The sequence below is a fragment of the Haemaphysalis longicornis genome, unplaced genomic scaffold, assembly GCF_048455015.1.
Source record: "Haemaphysalis longicornis isolate Haplotype H1 unplaced genomic scaffold, Haemaphysalis longicornis Haplotype H1 scaffold_13, whole genome shotgun sequence".
NCBI lineage: Eukaryota > Metazoa > Arthropoda > Arachnida > Ixodida > Ixodidae > Haemaphysalis > Haemaphysalis longicornis.
This window is the reverse complement of record NW_027526233.1, coordinates 6,856,626-6,878,592: the sequence shown is the minus strand read 5'-3', so window position 1 is coordinate 6,878,592 and position 21,967 is coordinate 6,856,626. Positions and strand designations below refer to the sequence as shown.

Here is a 21,967-nt window from a genome sequence, read left to right as displayed (position 1 = left end):
GCGTCGGAGTGTTTCCTGGCGGATTTAATGACAATTGTAACGTCGAATTCCTGCAGGCGCAAGCTCCGTCACCCAAGGCGGCCAGAGGGGTCCTTCTAATTGGCGAGCCAACACAGCGCATGGTGGTCTGTCACAACCTTGAACGGTTTACCATACATGTATGGGCGAAATTTTGAAATGGCCCATATGATAGCCAGGCACTCTTTCTCCGAGGCAGAGTAGTTTTTCTCCTCCTCCGACAGACACCACGACTGGCATAGGCGACTACCTTTTCGCAACCGCTTTGGATTTGGACGAGGACGGCACCCAAACCTATATCACTGGCGTCCGCGTGCATTTCTGTTTCGGCGCTTTCGTGGAAAATTAGCGAGCACGGCTGGGCTTTGCAGGCGTTTTTGAAGCTCGCAGAATGCCTTTTCTTGGTCGTTTTCCCAGCTAAAAGGCGTGCTATCTTTCGTCAACCGTGTGAGTGGTTCTGCGATGCGTGCGAAGTTTGCGACGAAGCGCCGGTAGTACGCTCACAGTCCGAGAAATCTTCGCACGCCCTTCTTGTCTTTCGGCCTTGGGAAGTTCGCAATGGCTGACGTTTTTGCCGGATCGGGTAGGACTCCCGCGGCATTGACAACGTGGCCCAAGAACTTCAGCTCCTCATACGCGAAACGACACTTTTCAGGCTTCAGCGTTAACCCCGACGTACGAATGGCCTCGAGTACAGACTCCAACCATGCAATTTGTTCGTCGAAAGTCCGGGTGAATACCACAACGTGGTCGAGGTATACGAGGCCAGAGTGCCACTTCAGGCCAGCTAGCACAGTGTCCATAACTCTTTGAAACGTTACTGGCGCCGTGCACAGCACAAAAGGCATCACCTTGAACTCATATAGGCCGTCCGGGGTTATAAATGCAGTCTTCTGTCGGTCTCTCTCGTCCACTTCAATTTGCCAGTAGCCGTTCTTCAGGTACATCGATGAGAAGTACTTCGCGTGCCAGAGGTGGTCGAGGGCATTGTCGATTCGGGGGAGGGGGAACACGTCCTTTTTGGTGATTTTGTTCAGTCGCCGGTAGTCAACGCAGAACGTAATGTCCCGTCTTTTTTTCTTGACGAGTACGACTGGCGCAGCCCAGGGGCTTTTCGATGGCTGTATAATGTCGTCGCTGAGAATGTCGTCGACTTGAGTCCGGATGGCTTCCCGCTCGTGTAAAGGGACGCGGTGCGGTGACTGTCGGGTAAGTCGGGCTCCATCTTCGGTTGGAATTCGGTGTTTCGCTAGGGGTGTCTGACGTAAATTTGAACTCGACGAAAAACACTCCCTATAGAGACGCAGAAAATCAAATAATCTGTCCCGAGTTTCTTGCGGCAGCGCCGGATTCATGTCGAAAAGATGCGGCAGCTTGGAAGCATCTGCGCGTGGGCATTCAAAGTTAGCGACCGCGATCACTTGACTTGCTTATTGCGTTTCTTCGAGGAACGCAATTGCAGCGCCCTTGTTTAGACGCTGGTTCTCCTCGGTGAAATTGGTGACCAAAATATTGGATTTGCATTGCTTAAAGCGCGTAATGCCTCTTTCGACGGAGACACCGCGGTTGAGAAGCAACGTTTGGTCACTCTCTATGATAACGTCGATGCCAGGAGCAGCCTCTTCACAGTATACGTCAATCATCAAGCTTGCGCGGGGTGGCAGGGTGACGTGATCGTCGGCGATCCTTACAGCAGCACGGTGTTCGGGGTTCGGCTGCGGCGTCTTGGAGTGATCGGAGGAAAAAGTTATCGACTTGGTCCGCAGATCAATTATTGCGCCGTTGTCCGTCAAAAAGTTCATTCCGAGAATTACGTCCCGGGAGCAGTTAGGCAAAATAACGAACTCAGCAGGGTACGTGGTGCCGCCTATGGTGACCAGTGATGTGCACGTTCCACTTGGCGTTACGAGATGGCCTCCTGCTGTGCGTATATGCGGACCCTCCCATGTTGTCGTAACTTTCTTCAGCTTCGACGCGAATGAGCCGCTCATTACCGAGTAGTCGGCTCCCGTGTCGATGAGGGCGACTACATCAAAGCCGTCGATGGACCACTGGACGTCGGACGCCGCTTTCCTCCAGTTTCGGGTACGTCGGGGCGTTGTATCTCGGCTTGTGCGTGTTGACGGTCGGGCACTATGCGTCGTCATTGTCGTCGTCTTCTCAGCGGCAGGCTCGGTCATTTCGGGTACGCGTCGCGTCATACCGTCGTTGGGTTCGGGACTCACATCCGGGTTAGATCGAGTCGTTGAGCTGCGGGTACGGTTTTCCGTGCGGCCATGCGTCGTTGGGTTGGAGGATTTTCGTTTTTTCGCCGTTGTGCAACTTCACCTCCAGAAGTTGCTGCTTTTGTTTCCCCCGCGTGGGCTGGGGCACCTTTCACGTGAGAAATCAGCGGTGCTACGGCGGTTTGGCGACTGGTACGGGTAGGGCGACGGCGAACGGTTGAAGCGGGCTGGTCCTCGGTTGGTATTGGACAGGTATTCGTCGATTTCAGTAGGGCGCTGGCCGGGTCGGGGGCGTGGTGCGTCGACGGAGATATGGCGGGGCCTCTTGACGACGGATTGGAGCAGGGCGGGGTCGACGAAGAGCTGCGGATCAGGTCATCGCTTGTGGCTCACGGGGTGCTTCGGATGGCGTAGAAGCCACCAGTGCCTGTTGAACTTCTTCTCGGATGACGTCAGTCAGGGAAGCCACTTCAGGTTGCTGCGCCGTTGGAAAAAGCTTCCGAAGCTCCTCCTTGACCACTGCTCGGATGGTCTCTCCCAATGTATCGGAGCTTGCAGTTGCGGCATTGTCTGTCTCCGAGAACAGCGTGTTGACAGGGCGGTCGTACTGCCTCGTTCGGATTTCGAGAGTCTTTTCCAATGCGGCAGGCTCAGACCTGAATTCAGCCACCGTTTTGGGGGGGTGTTGCGGACAAGGCAGGCAAAGACTTCTTGCTTCACTCCTCGCATTAGAAACCTGAGCTTCTTTTCTTCAGTCATTTCGGTGTCCGCGCAACGAAATAGTTGTTTCATCTCCTCAACGAAGATCACAACCCCTTCGTTGGGGTGCTGCGTGCGCGTTTCGAACAAAAGTGCGGCTCGTTCTTTCCGCACGACGGTGGCGAATGTTTTAAGGAACTCGCTTTTAAAGACAGTCCATTTGGTTAGCGAGCTCTCATTGTTCTCGAACCACGTTCGAGCTGTATCTTCCAAATAGATGAAAACATGGCGAAACGTTTCTTCGTCATCCCACCTGTTAAAGATGCGGACGCGCTCCACTTTCTCCAGCCACTCCTCAGGGTCGTCTCCGGGATATCCGTGGAACGATGGTGGTTCCCGAGGTTGTCGCAGGACGAGGGCAGGATTAGAAGCGCTGGTCATGGTTCCTGCATTGATCATGGTGGTTTTCACGTCGTCTTCTTTCTTCACGTCGTCCGGAAGCAGTCCAAACTCTGGTTGAAGACCTTGCTGTCGGCGGCTGACACGAGTTGGGCTTGCTTGTCGGCTTGACGAATGTTTAGGGCTCATGTACCACGCATCCACACCAGAGGTCACGAAGTCAAAGACGACGCAGTTGTCTTCAAGGAAAACAAGTTTATCGGAGCGAACTTGTGCTCCCCTAACAACTCAAGGAATAAAGAGGCTGCGAAAGGGCAGTCAACAAAGTGACGCGTGCAGGCGAGCTCCGGCGATTCGAATGCCCCGGCGTCTGCTCTAAGGGCTTTTTATCTTTCGGCGCGCGTGGTTCTCGAACCGGCGATTCACATCTAGAACATTGTAGATCCAAGAAGATTATTCTGGGCTGTTCACGTTAGATCGGAATGCTCTCCCTATCAGAACAGATAACACATGCGGGACAGAAAGAAAGAATTAAAAACCCGCTTCCCTTGGCACAGAGATAACACACACGACCGGCGCAGCCGGGCGGTAAAAGCAAAACACAAATAAACACAATGCATGGTTCGCAGCAATAAGATGGGCTCGGTGAAAAACACCCTTCAATGAAGCAAATATTGTGGACAACGACAAAGATTGTGCTTAGTGTGTCATTTCTAGAAACCAGGCATTGCAGGATTCTGCTCGGCATCGCAAATAGCATGAAGCAGTCCTTACTTCACGGAACTCAAACACAGTCGCCGCAACCGAAGTCGAAAACTAAAGTTGGAAATGATCGCCAAAGCCCCTGCCGGAAGCGTCGCTGGGTGCCTATGATGTGCACGTTCTCAACAATTCAGCGGTAGTCTACTGCTTCAGGATAGCCGTACGTGCGACTTTTAAAACACAGCGTCCTCGCACCATCGGCCCTTCATTACCAAAAGCGGCTTGAGCTCGCAGCTGCTCCCGCCAAATCACTTTATGTCAGCGTCATCAGCCTGTCTACACCCACTGCAGGGCAAAGGCCTCTCCCATAGACCTCCAATTATCTCGATTCTGTGCTAAATGCGAACAATTTATCCACGACAACTTCGTGATCTTATCTGCCTATATAACATTGGGCCGCCCCCTGCCACGCTTGCTTTCTCAAGGCATCTAGTTTGTTACCCTTATTGACCAACGGTTATCTTGCCTTCGCACTACATGCCCTGCTCACACCCATTTATTCTCCTTAATTTATGCTAATATGTCCTTAACACGTGTTTGTTCCCTGACCCACTCCGCTCTCGTCTTGTCCATAATAATACACCTATAAATTCCGTTGGATTGCTTGCCGAGTCGTCCTGAATATAAGTTGAACCCTTTGTGGGGTGCAGGTAAGATGCAGCTGTCATACACTTTCTTCTGCAGCGACAATGGTAAGCTACACACTAATCTTTTTACACCGTTTTGCCAAAAAGGGTGTAGCCTAATGGAAAAAGGGTGTTGGTAGGTCATTATACCCTTTTTCTTGAATCGCAACACCCTTTTCCTAGCTCTACATCCTTTTTGTGTAAAAAGGGTGTTGATCAACTTCAACACCCTTGGTTTTTTTTAGGGTGTTGAAAGGGTGTGGAATAGGTGTTAAGCTGTTCATTGAATAAGGCCATGCTTGCATGCATAACAGCACTGCAAAGAACAAAACATCCCCTCATATACTTCTCTACTCAAAAGAAATTTTCAAACGCAAAAAAAAATAATTGCTCGTATGCAAGCATCGCTCGTTTCCATATGCGGTGCACCTCATGCCCAAAGTTTGGCTTCGGCACGCAAAACACCAATTTGATTCCTCAATATTAAAAAGAGTATAGTCGTGTGGCGAAGAGGGCGTTTACCGACTGCAACACGCTTGTCTTTCTGTAGGGTGTTGAAACGGTGTGAAATAGGTGTTAGGTTGCAAAAAACGAACAGCGGAGCTGGGTGTCGACTTAGTTCCTTCCAGTGTTGCTAACTTTTGTTATGTTTGCTAAGCTTTGCAATGTTCTCGCTATGCTAGGATGACCGCTGAGGGGTGAGGCCACGTTTAACCGGATGTTACAAGGCTGTTCGAGTGTGTGTCCCCCCACCCCTCCACACTCGTCCAAGCTAGGTCGACCCCGAGCTATGATATTTCTCCAACCTTGCGCCACTACAGCAAGCTGCGCCAATATTTTGCCTTTTAGAATCAAAAAAAGACTACTACCTTTGAAATGGTACAGTAAGAGGTGCGCATACGCATACGCTCCTTGTGCTCACACTCTAACAAGCTCGAAAGCTGACTTCACTGTTTAATACCCTATCTGCGGTGGTCCACCCCTTACGTCTGCCGCAGTTCTTTTTCTTTCTATTTCTTCGCTAACGCCACCAAAACTAGCTCAAGCTTAAACAGCTTCACTGGTAATAAATTATGTCAATTCATACTGCTTTAAAGATCGTGAGGTACAAAACACTCCTTCTTGTAGAAAATGTTCAGTCCACCCGTGTGAACAGGTACAAAAGGCCTCGAAAGTTGGGGGTCTCTTTACCTTTTTCTTATTTGGAGGTTTTTTTCTTACACCCTTTTCTTTACACCCTTTTTCTTTTTGCGCTTTTTCTTATTTTTGAACACCATAATCTGAAGCTTTACACCCTTCTGGGAAAGATGGTGTTAAAATCACAAGCCCCCTTTTTGAAGGGCGCTGAGGTGGCGGGGAAGATTTGTTTGGTATTTAATAAAATTCTATTAGTTATGTAACATAAAAACTACCTCGTCCCTAAAACATTTTCGCAAATCCGCGTGTTCATATGTATATTATCATAGTAAAATCCATAGTTCCAAAATTAGTGCTAAATATATGTTTTTTGCGAAGCCCACCGACTCGATCGGGGGGCTTTCCTTTGTTGGATATAAAAGCAAAAAGAGAACATGTATTACTAAGTACGTATGCTCTTCCTGTACCGCTTGGATCCCGTTGGTTTTCTTGCTCAATTCATTTGTGTTCCAAGTGTAACTTGTGCGTATTTACTGTTTGTGTTGAATGCCGCGCGTTCCACCAATTCACATTGCGACGCGTAGCTGCTGCCCTGGTCACACACTTATTTTATTTATTTATTTATTTATTGCCTAGTAATACCCTCAGGGCCAATGGCATTATCGAGGGGAGTGGGTACATTCATAAGAATAACACAAAAAAGCAGCGAGAGAAATACGTATCAAACAAACATCTTATACAAAATTAGGCAAAACAAAAAGAAACGCAGCAAGCAAGCATAACTGTACACAACAAGCAAGAATTAAACAATGTTGACTATGGCATTTTTAAAAAGCGTGTGATTTACAATGGTTGCTGTAGGAGAGGGAAGGCGATTCCATTCTAATGACGTACGGGGAATAAACGACTGAGAAAAAGCGGTCGTTCGGGTTGATGCAATACCGACTTTGTGAGCATGATCAAGGCGAGAAGAAACGTAAAATGGAGGCAAAATGAGTTCTTCATGCAGATGTTGGTGATAAAATATTTTGTGGAACAACGAAAGTCGGGAAATTTTACGTCGAACTGCTAGGGATTGAAGGTTAAGGGTAGATTTCATTGTTGTTACGCTGGCGGTTCGGTTATAGTTAGACAGGATGAAACGGGCAGAATTGTTTTGTACCATTTCAAGTGAGTTTATGAGATTGTTACAAGAAGGATCCCAAATACACGGGGCGTATTCTAATTTAGATCGAATAAGTATTTTGTACAACAGTAGTTTAAGGGAAGATGGTGCCTTAGCAAAATTACGCCTCAGGTAACTCAGCATGCGGTTTACATTGTTAATAATATGTTCAATGTGAACGTTCCCGGTGAGGTTGCTTGTAATGTTAACACCGAGATATTTATACAAAGAAACAGAGTCTAGGGCGATGCTATCAAGGTAGTAAACAGGTAATGGGTTATTTTTTCTAGATACACGCATAAATTTACACTTGCTAACATTGAGTTCCATGCGCCACTTTAAGCACCAAGCCGTTATAGAATTCAGGTCAGTTTGAAGGGTGATAAGGTCATCGTCACAGATTATTTCTCGGAACACTACGCAATCGTCAGCAAATAAATTTATATTAGATGAGACGCACGACGTTAAATCATTAATATATATTAGGAAAAGCAGAGGGCCGAGAACAGAACCTTGTGGCACACCGGATTGAACGAAGGTATTATTAGAATTTTGGTTGTTAATCGAAACAAACTGCGAGCGAGTAGTTATAAAAATCTCAAGCCATGCAAGAAGTTTCGGTTCAATATTAAGCTGACGTAACTTGTGTAGTAGTAGTTTATGGCACACCTTGTCAAATGCTTTTGAAAAGTCTAGATATATGCAATCAGCAGATGATGATCGATCAAGTATGGCTTGAAGCTTATGTGTGAAAGATACTAACTGTGTTTCACATGAGTAACTTTTGCGAAAACCATGCTGTGATCGCGTAAAAAATGAATTTGATTCTAAGAAATTAACAAGATGTGAAAAAAGAACATGTTCGAGTATTTTACAAGGGATGCTAGTAAGTGAAATGGGTCGGTAATTAAGCGGGGAGTTTTTGTTTCCTGATTTATGAATCGGAATCACCTTCCCCACCGTCCAGTCGGCAGGCAAACAACCGTCGTCAAGTGATTGCTGAAAAATCTTTGTTAAAATGATGGATGAATAGGCGCAAGTGCTCTGCAAGAATTTAGGGCTGATGTCGTCACAACCGGGAGCGGAAGAAACTTTGAGTGTTTTAATTACTTTAGCAATTCCGCTTGGTTCAGTAATTATTGGAAACATATCAATGTAGTTAAATGTTCCAAGAGGTGGCATGCAGACGTTTTCGGAAAAAGAAAAATTTCGCACAAAGGTTTCATTAAAAGTCTTAGCGCACTCCCCCGAAGGAATTGCAGCACCGTCGGTGTCGGTTAGATGAACGATATTGTTATCACGATGATTGATGGTGCGCCAAAACTTTTTAGTGTCAGTAACTAGCATAGTGGGTAATATGGTACGAAAAAAGTTCTCTTTGGCTGACCTTAGTGCCGCAACATAGTTATCATTAGCCAGTTTGTAAGCCGCCCAACGCGCATCATTACTAGAAAGTTTTGCTGATCGGTACAAGCGTTTTTTTCTTGTTAGATAAGCGTTTAAGGTTACTTGTATACCATGGAGCATTACAGCTGGAAGAGATAGAGTGAACAGGAATGTATTTCTCCGTGAGATCGCTAACTTTTTTAGTAAACATGTTCCACTTATTTTCCACAGTTCGATTATCAAAATCGTTAAAAAAAGGGTCAAGAAATTCGCCTAGCTCGTTGTTAATTGCTTCGAAATTAGCACGGTTATAGTTGCGGACAGGTTTACTTAGTTTTGTTGTTTTGGGACGCAATAAATTTAGACTAAATGTGAGGAAAGAATGATCGCTCGGACCTGGTAGATGTACGAGGTTAGAAACAAAATCAGGCATGGTTGTAAGTACTAGATCAAGAGTGTTAGCTGTACCGTTCATTATTCTTGTTGGTTCTTTGACTAACTGAGTTAGCGAAAAAAGAGAGCATAGGTCTAGGAATTCTTGAGCAAACGTAGAGAAGGGAAAAATAGTAGGATGTTCATCAGCCCATTCTATATTCGGCATATTAAAATCACCCAACAAAAACAGGGGGGACGTAGGATAACGAGAAACAAGTATGTTTAACACGTCGTGTAGCTCACATACAAAACTAGACGAGTCAGTAGGGGGGCGATAACAGGCGCAAAATGACAACTTTCGGGACCCTATTTCAACGAGGGCGCATACAACTTCGAGGTTAGTGCTAACATGGATGCGCTGGGATGACAAATCTTTCGAGATACCTAACAAAACGCCACCGCCTCGCCGTATCGTTCGGTCACATCGGTAGAACAAAAAACGACTATGGCGTGGAATTTCGTGATCTTGAATGTTTGAGTGCAACCACATTTCAGTTAGTACGATGATGTCAGCGTTACAAGTGTCAATGACAGATGTTAAAGCATCCCGTTTGTTAATAATACTCCGAACATTCGCGAAAAGCACGGATACATTACACGACTTAGTTCCACTGCCCCTCGCGCGTCCCTATGTTAAAGCACGTGTTGGCGTTGGATGGGAGAGTACTTGGTTATCTTTTTGCTGCAGCTTTAGTTCGTTTATGCTATCAGTGAAAGGGTCGTAAGTGTAGTGCTTTTTGTCTTGAGTTGAGCAATGTGTTGAGCAACCTTACACCATTTTAGGGTGTTCACACGAACACCCTTTTTTCATCCGTACACCGTTTTTTCGCCAAACCACCTTTCAAAGGTGTTCGCGGTAGGGCAAGATTCTTACATCCTTTTCCGCCTAAAAGGGTGTAAGAGAGTTCAGTGTGCACCATTCATTACCCTAGAATGCGTGACGAATGTACTCCACCTCATTTTTATCCTTCCAATTATCTGTGCCTGTTGGCTGGGATCCAGGGTCACAACTTGGCGTAAGCAGATATATTCGCTTATTCCTTTCATTGTGATAGGTGGCGAGACAGGGGAAGCGGTAAGCTAAATCACTTGATGCTATTCTGCATAACTCGGAAGCAGTGGGAACGCCAGAAGATCATTCATGGCAGCTTGTGATGCCAGTGTTCGCGTGTCTCCAACGCAACTGGCGTGGCGACCAAGAGGCAGTGCGGTATAATTGCTTTCGGGACGCATGCAGACAAATTACTGTTAAGGTTAATCTTGGAAAAACTATTCAATGGCAGCTTGCGTTCCTGCACCTTAAGTAGTCCGGGGTAGAAATGCATGTTTCTAGCGGGCTGCGACTTTGCATGCCGTCGTTCACAAGGATTTTGTCCCACAATCTAGCGCTATTCTGCCGGTAATTTTTCTTCTTACTCACCAGAAGCCACATTGCTGAAGCACCGTCAAGGTAGACGCCTGAGATGGAAATGTGCTCCCAAGTTGTGCGGGGCACAACCCAAGATTCCTCTCGGGCTTTCTCGTACTAGGAAGAAAGCCGTCCCTATCGCAAAACGCAGCGCGCTGGCATGCCGCGTGAAGCGCGCGCCTGATTTCTGTACCAGCGCGCGCGTTTTCCAGCGGCGCTGCCCGCTGGAAAAAGCGGGTGCCGGCGCCCCAATGTGCTTGTTCCTGGCGCTTGAAAGAGAGTGCGCTGGCACTCCATTGCGCTGGTCCTGACGCTGAAATGCGCGTGCGCTCTAGCAGAATTTCGCTGCTGCTAGCGCGCGAATGCGAGGCTTTTGGCGCTGGCGCTACTGCAGCATATTTTGGAAACTCTTGAAAGCGTCGCGGCTGAAATTTGCAACATTCTCTATCATTACCTCTTCATTTCGATACACAGGCCATCCCTCTGTTGTCAAGTCTTGTGTGGCGTTCACAGACACAGGCTTCTTTATTTTATTATAAACGTCGTGGCAGATGTATTTTATTATTCCTTGCCTGTCGGCTGCCTCGACGACCAAGGAGGGTCATAAAAACTGCCTGGCCATCCACACTAACATGAATTTCGGTGAGGGGTGGAGCATTCAGAGTATTAATGTATTTAAGGATGTAAGGGTCTCTTTTGCCACAAAGTGCGTAATGGGCAGGCGCCGGAGGAGCGCTGTGAGAGGAGTAATCGCGCGCTTGCAGAGGCGGGGGCGGGCCCCCTCTTGCGTTGAACCGCATTTAAGCAATTTGCATGCCCCACATGCTTCAGTTTGGGGTAGTGGCAAGGGTCACACGAGCGCTGAGCAATGCCCGCCATGTATGCAAACAGAATATATTACAAAACCACCGATCACCGCGCAGCGACTAGATAACAGCGCTGCCCTAAAACACGTCCTCGGCCATCAACAAGGCACCTGCACCAGCTAAGTATACCTTTTCTTGTTTCGACCGACCATCCCCGATTAGGCCTATATTGCGTCAAGAGCCGGAGTGTATTTCAGCGTAACACAAGTTATGGCATGCCAAACAAGCAACTTCTTTAGTTTGGCGATTGCTGAAGCGAACAGGCAGCGTCACAGAAAGTTTTAAATAGTGTTAGTTTATTCTAAACCGGTTTCATCCATTTTGCACTTTTAGCACGCGCTACGTTGTAGCTCGACGTGTTGGCAAACGAGTGTCCCGATGTTTTAGTGACCACGTGAGAATACGACGGAATGAGGCGCCGAACGTCGGAGCCCCTTACGGGCTTCGACCCTAAAATCGTCCACTAAATAGTGTAGACCTGTTGCTGATTGCGATGTACCCATTATGCTACACAGATATATGCTCCATGCACGACCCTTGCCCCTCTTTGTTCCGAAGTTCCGGTGGGCACCTGAAAGTAAAAAAAAGAAACACAAGGTAAGAATGAGATTTCTTCTCCACAAACACTGCATGCAGGAAAAAATTAAGTGGTTATTGCCATTTATGTCTGTACATAGTGCGGCCAAAAATATTTCAGAAAAATAGCGCAACGTCTGCAGATGGTGCGCAAAGCAGGCAATCTTGGAAAGCTCTGCGCCGTAGTCAACTCAGCTTTGGCTGGTGGAAGGTGAGGAGAAGGCAGCAAGCTTCAACGGGATCCTGAAATGAGGAATCCGACCACGTGCTGTCCCTTTTGTTTGCAAAATAAAGTTAAGTCTTTCTCTCTCTGTCTCCGCTGTTAATGTGGAACGTTGCGAGGGCACCACCCTTGCGCGCTCTTCATGTTGCTTCACACGTGTTAGGATCCGTCATTGGAAGAAGGCACCAAGAGTGGCAATGTCGCAATTCGTCAGATCCAGAGCCTTAGACCAACGAGGCGCCATTTACGCCTCACAAGTTTTCGTGCTTCGTGCAGTGACAAAGCGAGAGTTCCGTGAAGCTGAAGACCAAAAAAATGCCATGGCCTAAGCCTCTAATGCCCATTGGGCAAACGCCGCAGTAGCACGGTCTCATTAAAGCTCTAAACTGTGGTAGCATGAGCTTGATGCCGTGAAATGCCGTAGTGTAGGGACGCCTGCGCCCCTACACTATACGCTTGCTGCTAGATGGCAAAAAGCAGACGATGTCACCAATAAGTAAATCGCCTTTCAAAAAAGAAGAATGCTCTTACACAGCACACAAAAAAGTAAAAACACGGTAAAATACACGAAATCTCCTATAAATAGCCTAAGTACACGTAGTTGTAGGGCGATCAGGAGTAATTTTTAAATAGAAATATATGCGCAACACAAAGTCAGAAACAAAACACTATGCGCATCGCAAATGTGAAAAAGAAATATAAAATGCAAGGTGACATCTATTACGTATCGCGAAACGAAGCATTAAAAAACGCAGAGTGATACACCTTCAACAATGCATAAAAATAAAAAATTAAACACATATACTAAAGGATCTGTGCACCAGAATAGTTAGGTGGAATAGGACAGGTTATGTTAGCTCAACTAGGGCCCTATCACAGATGAAAAAAAAGTTTCATTACTTTGCACTTTACGTTGTCTTTTGCAACTAAACTGCCGACGCGAACAAATAAACGGCTATAAATTTAAAAACAAAGGAACAAAAGAAGCCTTGTGGCCCTTGTGGCGGTTGGGAATGACCATCCCAGTGCTGCTCCCAGGTTGTTGGGAATGACTGTCCCAGGGCGGTCGCCAAGGTTGTGACTGCCATCCAGCTCGTCACCGAGGTTGGGAATCAGTCATCCCGACGCTGTCTCCGCTGTTGGGACTGGGCCCTCTCACCGCAGCCTCCACTGTTGGGAATGAGCATCCCGCCGCTGCCACCACTGTTGCGACTGGCCACCCGAGCGCAGTCACCGGTGTAGCAATGTTGCCTTGCTCCGTCCGCTATCGACGCGGCGCAGAGCAGAGCGAAGAAGTTCTCCAGCCGACGAAAACTTGAAGTAACATTTATATACAGTATGTACAGGGTAAGCAAACGTTACATGACTCGCACAAAGGCGACAGCACCCTTTCACTCGGTGCCTCTGAAGAGAGTGGTGCCGGCCTTCTGTTATACCCCGGGAAGTTTGTTGGGGCCCCGAGAAGTTCGAATAGCCCCAATCAGGGCTCTCGCTGCCTGAAGTTTGAATTCCGACGAATGGTAGCGAAGCGGTGAGTCAGCTGCACCGCCAATGAGGAAAGGGAGGGCGATGCCCCCGCCGTCTGCGTGACCTCGCCTCCGGCCGTAGCGACATGCCCTTATTTGGTCGTTCTCAGATGCGGGATTCGGCCGCGCCGCAGCGACGAAAGGGAGAGGCGTGACTCAGCCTCGCTGTCGGCGCGTCGCCTCGTGCAACGCATTTGGGCCAGGCGCTTTGGCACAACATGGTCCTCTAGGGAAGCCTTGTTCACAATGGACCTTAGCAGTTTCTTTTTGGTCGGTGCCTGTCCTTTATTCGCAACATTTTTCATTAGCACCAGACGGGCTTCATTCGAATACTCGTCTTGAATTCGTCTTGTCGCACCCGATGGTCCTATGACACTAAACACTCTTACACCCTTTTTGCCAGAAAAGGTGTAAAAATCTTGCCCCATGGCGAACACCTTTACAAGGTGTTTTGGCTAAAAAAGGGTGTAAGGATGAAAAAGGGCGTTCGGCCGAACACCGTAAAAAAGGGTGTAAGGTTGCCTAACACACTAAAGTAAGGGTGCGGGCAGCTTTATGCGTAGCAATGTGGATCAGATGAGCGCGCAGCAATGCATACAGACACATTCAACACGCACAAGTCGCACTTGGAAAACAAATGAATTGAGCAAGAAAACCAAGGGGATGCAAGGGCAACGCGAGCGAATACTTACTCACGAACATATGTGCTCTTCTTTTATTTCCAGCAGAGGAAAGCACTCCGATGGTGTCGGTGGGCTTTCGCGAAAATAAAATATTTCAGCGCTAATTTTGGAATTATGCATTTTAATGAGAGCATGTGCAAATCAGCATGCGAATTTGCAAAACCGTATGCGAAGTGGTTAATATGCTTAATATGTCGCAGAATTTTATAAATACCAAACAAATATTCCTCGACATCTCTACACCTTTCAAGAAGGATGTTCATTATTTCAACAACCTTTTTCCCAAAAGAGAGCAAAGCTACATATTATGGGGTTGGAAACTGAAAAAGGGTGTAAAGAAAAAGCGTGTAAGACCAGGGAGTAAGAAAAGACCACAAACTGAGAAAAAGGGTACACGAGGCCTCCAACTTTGGAGGTATTTTGTATCTGTTTACACGGGTGAACTGAAGCATTTTGTACAAGCGGGGGGATGTTTTGCACCTCACAATGTTTAGAGGTATATGAATTGGCATAATTTACCACCAGTGAAGCAGTTTAAGCTTGAGCTATTTTCGGTAGCGTTAGCAAAAAATACCAAGAAAAAGCACTGCGCCGTCTGGGAAGGGGTGCACCACCGCAGACAGGGTATGTATTATGACAACGAAGTCGGGTTTCGAGCCCGTTCGAATGTGAGCCAAACGGGCGCACGGGTATGCGCAGCTCTTATTATACCATTTCAGAGGTACTAGTATTTTTCGGGATTCCAAACGAAAAAAAAATGGCCCAGCTTGAAATAGTGGTGCAAGGCTGGAGACACAGCACAGCTGGGGTCGACTTAGGTTGTTTCCTCTCTGCATCCGCTGTCAGTGAGCGGGACGCAGTGGAGCAGCCTTGTAAAATGCGGCTAAACTTGGCCTTACCCCTCAGAACTTAGCCGAGCCTAGCAACAACATTGCAAACCCCCACAAAAGTTATCAACGCCTACAAAAACGTAGCCAAACTTAGTAACACCGGAAGGAGCTAGTTCAACCCCCAGCACCGCTCTTTTTTTTTGCAACTGAACTCCTATTCACACCCTTTCACCACCCTACAGAAAGCCAAGCGTGTTGAAGTCGGTCAACACCGTGTTCCATACTGAACCATAGTCCTTTTTTTTAATTTTAATAGTTGAATTTGGTGTTTCACGTGCGAAAGGTAAACTTGGGCAGTGAGGCGCACCGTATATGGAAACGAGCGATCATTGCACGTGAACAATTTTTTTTTGCTTTTGAACATTTCTTACGAGGTGAGAGGAGGATATGACGAAATTTTTTGTACTTCACAGCGCAATTATACATGCATGCATTTCGTTAATCAATCAAAACCTGAACACCTTTTCCACACCCTTTAGACACCCTAAGAAAAGCCAAGGGTGTTGAAGCTGGTAAACCCCTTTTAAAAAAGTCATGTAAAAAAGCTTATAGTGTACGCTGAGTTCGACCTCATGCAGAGACGAAGTGGGAGATCTCGCATTAGCCTGAAGACGTGCGTGATGCTCTGCTGTGTACGCTTTGACTGCTTTTTCTTGTTAGGCGCTCTGCGCTTCCTGGGCTCCATTCGCTCAATTTTTCTTTCCTTTTCCTTAACTTTATGTCGAGTTTTTTTCTTTCACTACATTGCGTGACATTTTTATTTAACTTCTTTTTCTCTCTATTGCTGCTTTCCCAATCTCTCACATTCACTTCACTGCATTGTAATCATCCCCATCTGGCGTAGGAAGCACTGCCGCTAGCAGAGCTGACCTCTCCAGCCCACATTAAAGAGTTCTCTCTCTCTCTCTCTCTCTCTCTCTCTCTCTCTCTCTCTCTCTCTCTCTCTCTCTCTCTCTCTCTCTCCTTCTCTCTCTCTCTCTCTCTCTCTCTCTCTCGCCGAGAAAGTTTTCGAGAGCCTTCAGCGCGAATCCTTCCAAACCAGCAAGCAAGTGAGGAATGAGTTGAGCGGCTGGTCGGGGCATTGACAACGTTTGCTAAGATAACAAAGCAAGGAAACAGTGACAAAACAGAGAACTTCTACGAAGTGTGCCTTCCCAAAAATTACTGCAGTGGTGCCTCCGAAGCCCGACAATATCATTATTATAGACTAAGACAAATTGCGGCTCAGCTTCGGCTCTCCTCCAGACAACCACGGAGAAAATATCTTTAATGATTGTGAGGTTGAACGCACCGACGGTAGACGTCCGATGGGGCGCGGCCTAGTGGAAGACTCCGTGTAAATTTCGACTGCCTGGCGATCTTCAACGAGCGCCGAAATCTCGAACACATGGGCACTTGCGCTTTTTGCCTCCATCAGAAAAACGGCCGCCGCGGTGGCGAATCGAAAGCACGTCCTTGGAATCAGCAAGAAAATATTTTTATTCCTGTATCTCCAGTGCGGCACTGCGAGTCCTTGCCCAGCAGGACAAGAACGTAGACACCCGAACCACTTTAATATGGACGCCCGCACACGTGGGCCTGGAGGGCAACGAACGGGCCAACGAGGCTGCTCGAGCATTCACCTACCGAGAGCCCCTGCAATCCGCCCTGCACACTGCCGACAACACCAAGGATCGCCTGTGCACCTACCGGGACGTGCTCGACCAATACAGAGGCGAAAGACAGAAGTACCCTGCAGCCAACCCCTCACTGACCAAAAAACAAGAAGTTGCATGGAGGCGTCTTCAGACTAATACATATCCCAACCCAGGCCTCTACAGGCACTTGCACCCAGAAACTCGTGACGGTAAATGTAAGCACTGCCCCCATCTTGCAAGTTTGGCACACATGCTTTGGGAATGCCCTACTATACAAAGAAAAGAGTTCAGCCATACAGAGGAAACATTTATTATCCACACCAAAGAGCAGTGGGAGACCGTGCTCCTTAGCGAGGACCCTGCCATCCAGCGTTGGGCCGTCCAGAGGGCCGAAGACGTCGCTAGGAGCCAGGACATCCTGGCCGTCGTCTGAAGCACACCGGCCATAACTAGGCCTTTCCTCTGGACATAATAAAGTTACTTCCTCCTCCTCCTGGGCCCATACACTCTCCGTGCGAATGGCACAAAACAGGAGATTAGTTGAGGCCCACCGGAACCTAGTTTTGTTCCTATGAGGTCGGGCGTCGTGTGAGAGCATGTTTACTGCGCGGTGCGGAACCTGAACAACAACAAGGAACAACCCGTACTCGTCCTAAACAAGCTCACAGTAGCGGGCATTGTGGGTGAATACACACTTAGGGATGTGTGTAGTATTCCCATTTCCTACTTCGTTTGTGCATACTTCCTGCAACGTGATGACCTTGTGAAAAAAAGCTCTGCTGGAGAGTAAAGTAAAACCTTGATTTTACCAACTTTGCTTGTGTGAAATCCTCGATGAAATGAAAGGAACACAATAATATAACTTCAACTCTATGCACGCGATGTATTCAAAACTTCCGTAATGAAACCCCAAATCCGGAAATTTAAATGAAACGAAGTTTTACAGCGAACGTGGCGCTAACTTTCCCTCTTTGAATTAGAGCTTCGAGAGCTCAACCACTAATTGTAGCCGCACTATGCAATACGTATTCTGTACACAGTGATTTGAACCCCTACACTATCGTTGGATGAATAGCTGTATTGATAAATAGAAAAGCGTTTATTAGTTAATGGAAGGAGGGGGATGGTGAAAGGAGAAAAAGAGTTCACAGGTGGAACCCGAGGTCCCATACTCCAGATGCAGCGGCTGCTGCCTTCGCCCTCTCGAACACCCAGCGCTTATCATGAAGGGACGAGCTGGCGATGGCCGCCTCCCGTGTCTCTGTTGAAATGGTGTGTGTGTCCCCCCCACACCGGAGCACAAGTCATGTACTTTTTTCCCGAATATAAGTATCCATTCGGCTTAGAAATAACAGTATTTGTCTGAATTTTTGTAAGCTATGTGCCTTGAATGGAGGGCAACCCCCTGTGAGGCACAGGGGAAGAGCGTCGCCTTAAAGCGTAGGGGAAGAGACGCTCTACAAAGTTTGTGGGGGCGGGAACGTGGTATTCGCCTCCGGCGTAGCCATAAATAATTTTCCTTGGCTGCAATGCTCTACCACGGGAAAAAACCGGAATGGAAAGATAGCCTGCACGCCAAAATCATTTGATATTCACTTTCGTGTGATTTTTTGCCTTTTATTTCTAATATTAGTATGCCGAAGTGCCGTTGGAACAGCGCAGACGAAACGAAAGCCGGAATGCGTAGGAGATTGAGGGAATTCACCGCTCGGAAAATTTCTAGGATGTTCTGACACGTTCTTTCTGGAGCATTGTTCTTTTTGGCGATGTACGTAAAACTCATTTTGACTTTCACCTTGACCAAAACACCGTCCCTGGCTATGCCCCTGGTAATTGCGGTGATAAGCGGCGTGGTGTGGGAGATCCCATCCATCTCGGTCGGCTGTTTCGTCCCCCCCCCCCCCCCCAGGCCCTCGTGCCCCGGGGACCATGGTTCTTTTCTTAAGAGGGCGGAGAAGCCCCCTGAAGCGCTTCAAATTCTTCCTGCGGTCACAGTCGCACATCCCGATGCGAGCCTGTTACGATATTGTGACTGCGGATGGAGCCTTCCCCTAGAAGGAAAGCTCACAAACAGGAAAGGCGCCCTCTCGGGAGAGATGGGCAAGTGTTGCGAATTTGTTGGACGGAACAGCCACCAGGGTGCCCCAGTGTCTTTTGTCCTCAGCATGGCGCGAAGTGCCTGCGAGGACAAAGATGATTTCAAAGCGTTGTTTTCCAGTCGTCCTGGCCAGCCCGCACGTCTTAGACTCCTTATTTTGGGATACGCTAACCGGAATATTTTGGTGCGTGTGTATGTGTGCGTGCGTGCGTGTGCATGGGCGTGTGCGTGTCTGTGTGTGCATGGACGTACGTGTGCGCGTGCATGCGTGTGTGTGCGTGTGCGTGTGTCTCCGTGTGCGTGTGCGTATCTGTGTGTGTATGTAGGTGTGTGTGGGCGTCTGTGTGTGTGCTTGCGTGTTCGTCTGTGTGTGCGTGTGTGTGTGCGTGTGCGTGGGCGTGTGTATGCGTCTGCCTGTGCGTGTGTGTGTGTGCGTGTGTGTGCGTGCGTGCGCGTGTGCGTGTGCGTGTCTGTGTGTATATGCCCGTGTGTGTGTGTGTGTGTTTGCGTGTACGTCTGTGTGTTCGTGTGGGTGTGTGTGTATGCATGTGCTTGTGCGTGTGTGCGTGCGTGCGTGTGGGTGTGCGTGTGCGTGTCTGTGTGCGTATGCACCTGTGTGTGCGTGTGTGTGTGCGTGTATGCGTGCTTGCGCGTTCGTCTGTGTGTGGTGTTGTGCGTGTGTGTGTGTATGCGTGTGTCTGTGCGTGTGTGTACGCGTGCGTGTGTGTATGTGTGTTTGCGTGCGTGCGCGCGTGTGTGTGCTTGTGGGTTCGTAGCGAACTCCCCCACTCCCAATGTGAGCACTCAGAGGGCATGGTCTCGAATCCGGGCGCCGCAGCGTCAATGGCACTTTTTCTGGCGACGTCACTTCCGTGAGTGAAATCTTGGTGTACCCGGCCTAAAACGCTTTCGTGTTAAAAAACCGTAATAGGGTATGTAGAGAAATGGACGAGCCGCCAAGACCCTTTCGGATGAATGCTTTTAATGCATGATGTTAATGATGATGGTGATGAGCACGAGGGAGGTGAGCCGTCACCTTTTTCAGCATCTCCACCGCGCGAAAATCGCCACAAGTTTTATGGCGGTTTTCCATTCCATGGCGAGAAATCACTCCAGTTGGCAAGCCACGTCATTGATGTCCGTAGAATCAAGCAATTTCGGGTGCCTCGCCCCGTCTGCATCCACCGATGATTAAGACCCTACTTAGCGTGCTGCGGCTCAGGCCTTCTCATTTGGTGAATGGCCGTTGAACTTGTTCCGTAAAAACCAGTATGCAAACCGATTGTTCCTACGCTGGTTTTGGGCACACAGCTCCTCGTTCTCCAGTCAGCAGCCGTTCTGTTCCTCCAAGAATTGTGCCTTATTCGCATCCGCTTGAAACACCTGGAGGACTTCTTTGGTATCAGAAGTATTATCTCTCTTTATCTTCTCTTTCGCTTTGAGCTGTTCACGACTAGGTATAGATCTTCATCCTGGCCATCCGCTTTCTCTGGTGCCGGTTGCGTCGTGAATCTGTTTCCTTGTATGGCAAAACAGTATTTCATTTAATTTTCTTCCGCAAGATTCTCATAAAAATAGAGGTAGCGTTCGTTGCTTTGGGTGTCCTGCGGCCACCTTGTCGCCGTTATTTTTTGCCCCCGCATGTCTCATTTCAGTCACGATCCCTTCTGTTTTACCTGAACAGTCAGTGTACGTTGGACGGCGCTTGTTGTCTTCTGCGCCGAAACCAAGACGGCTGTTGTCTATAGGCAGTATGTCTTGCCAATTGATTTCTTGTCTACACTGGTCGTCTTAGTGTCGTTCGGCTACAAGGTTATTGTTTCCTTTCGCAGCTGCCTTATTTTCTGTAACGTTCTCTTCTCTGTTTCGGCGCTGCGTGGGATCCCATCTGACTCTAGTTCCAGTGGTTGTAAGGAGAGCTTTTTGGGTTTCGGCACCAAACATCGGCGTGGGAAAACCGCGCCTCCGCGTGTAGTGGCGCCCAAGAAAAGAGACGCGGAACCCGGCATGCATTTCAACGAGCGTCGTGTTCTTTTCAATTTCCAAAGCAAAAAAAATGGCAGCATCTCCACTCCGTGGACTATGGCGAGGGTGCGGAGAACGGGTACTCGAAAAGACATCCAAGATGCGCCTCGAGTGACATCCGATTTGCGCCCCGACCGTCATTTAATTTCAGCCGTGAGGTGCACCTTGATTATTCCCTAAATGAAACGAACTGTCGGCTCAAATCGAATTTCGCTTCATTATCGCTTGGTGGTGCTGTGCTCACGGATGACACCCACGGACATTGGGAGGTCCTAAGGTGATGCGCACCGTTACAGACAAGGGAGCCAGCCGTTTGACTCTCGGGTGCTAACTCACGGTCGTAGCCCAATGTCTTTGTCTGGCAATCACGGTCGTAGCAATGTCTTTGTCTGGCGTAGGTCTTTGTCTGGCAATCAACTGTTGAGAGGACGAGTAGGAGCAACTTGCTTAGGAAAGTTAAACAGGGAGGGCTGTCACTCCCACATCTATTTGTGAGACAACTTGTTTCCCGTTTCGTGTTTTTAAGGGATCAGGAGAACCCGTTTATCCGCACCTTCTTGCAGGATACGGTCGCAAGTGCTTTACCCAACTTCATAGTGTCGTCAGCGAACGTGACCCGTTACTCGGTTAGTCTCTTTTTGAGAGAAGTTGTTTTCACTTGTCATTTTTAATGACGCGTTTTCCTATTCAATTTTTGGCAGCAGTGAACCACAAAAAACTCTCCTGTGACCTTATCCATTGTCTGTTCCCAGAGCCGATGTATAGATATTTTTATAAAGCCGGCTCCGGACATGATGTACTACGGAGAGTGAAGAAAATGCCAGTGCCTGGTGCTGTGAAAACGTTCTTTGTTAAACTGTATACTAATACACTCCCCGTTAAAACATGGATGTTAGAGAAGGGTTTATTTTTGCCGTGGGGTGCCGAATGTTCATTGTGTAAAAAACCGGAAAATATTAATCACGTATTCATCCACTGTTGGGACGCCGTTTTCTTTGTGGATGTGTTGCAGCGTACCCTAAAAAAAGACCTTCCTAGAACGGCACGAGGAATCCGCTATCTTGATGTGAAACCTGATGTTTTACCATACGATTTGTTTTTCCTTTTAGGTTTACATAGCATTTGGAGAAGCAGAATGGATGTGAGAAATGCAGATGTTAATGCAAAGTCGGTGGGCAACCAC

At 47.9% G+C, this 21,967-nt stretch overlaps 1 protein-coding gene across 1 annotated transcript in view; it reads right to left on the bottom strand.

Annotated features, from left to right (window-relative positions):
* Positions 1-11,494: 11,494 nt before the first annotated feature.
* LOC144164230 (protein stum homolog) overlaps positions 11,495-21,967 on the bottom strand; it is a 335,875-nt gene continuing 325,402 nt past the window's right edge. The window contains exon 4 of the mRNA XM_077694749.1: positions 11,495-11,697. Coding sequence (XP_077550875.1) covers positions 11,510-11,697 — 188 coding nt within the window. The 3' untranslated portion in view covers positions 11,495-11,509. The remainder of the gene's footprint in view (positions 11,698-21,967) is intronic.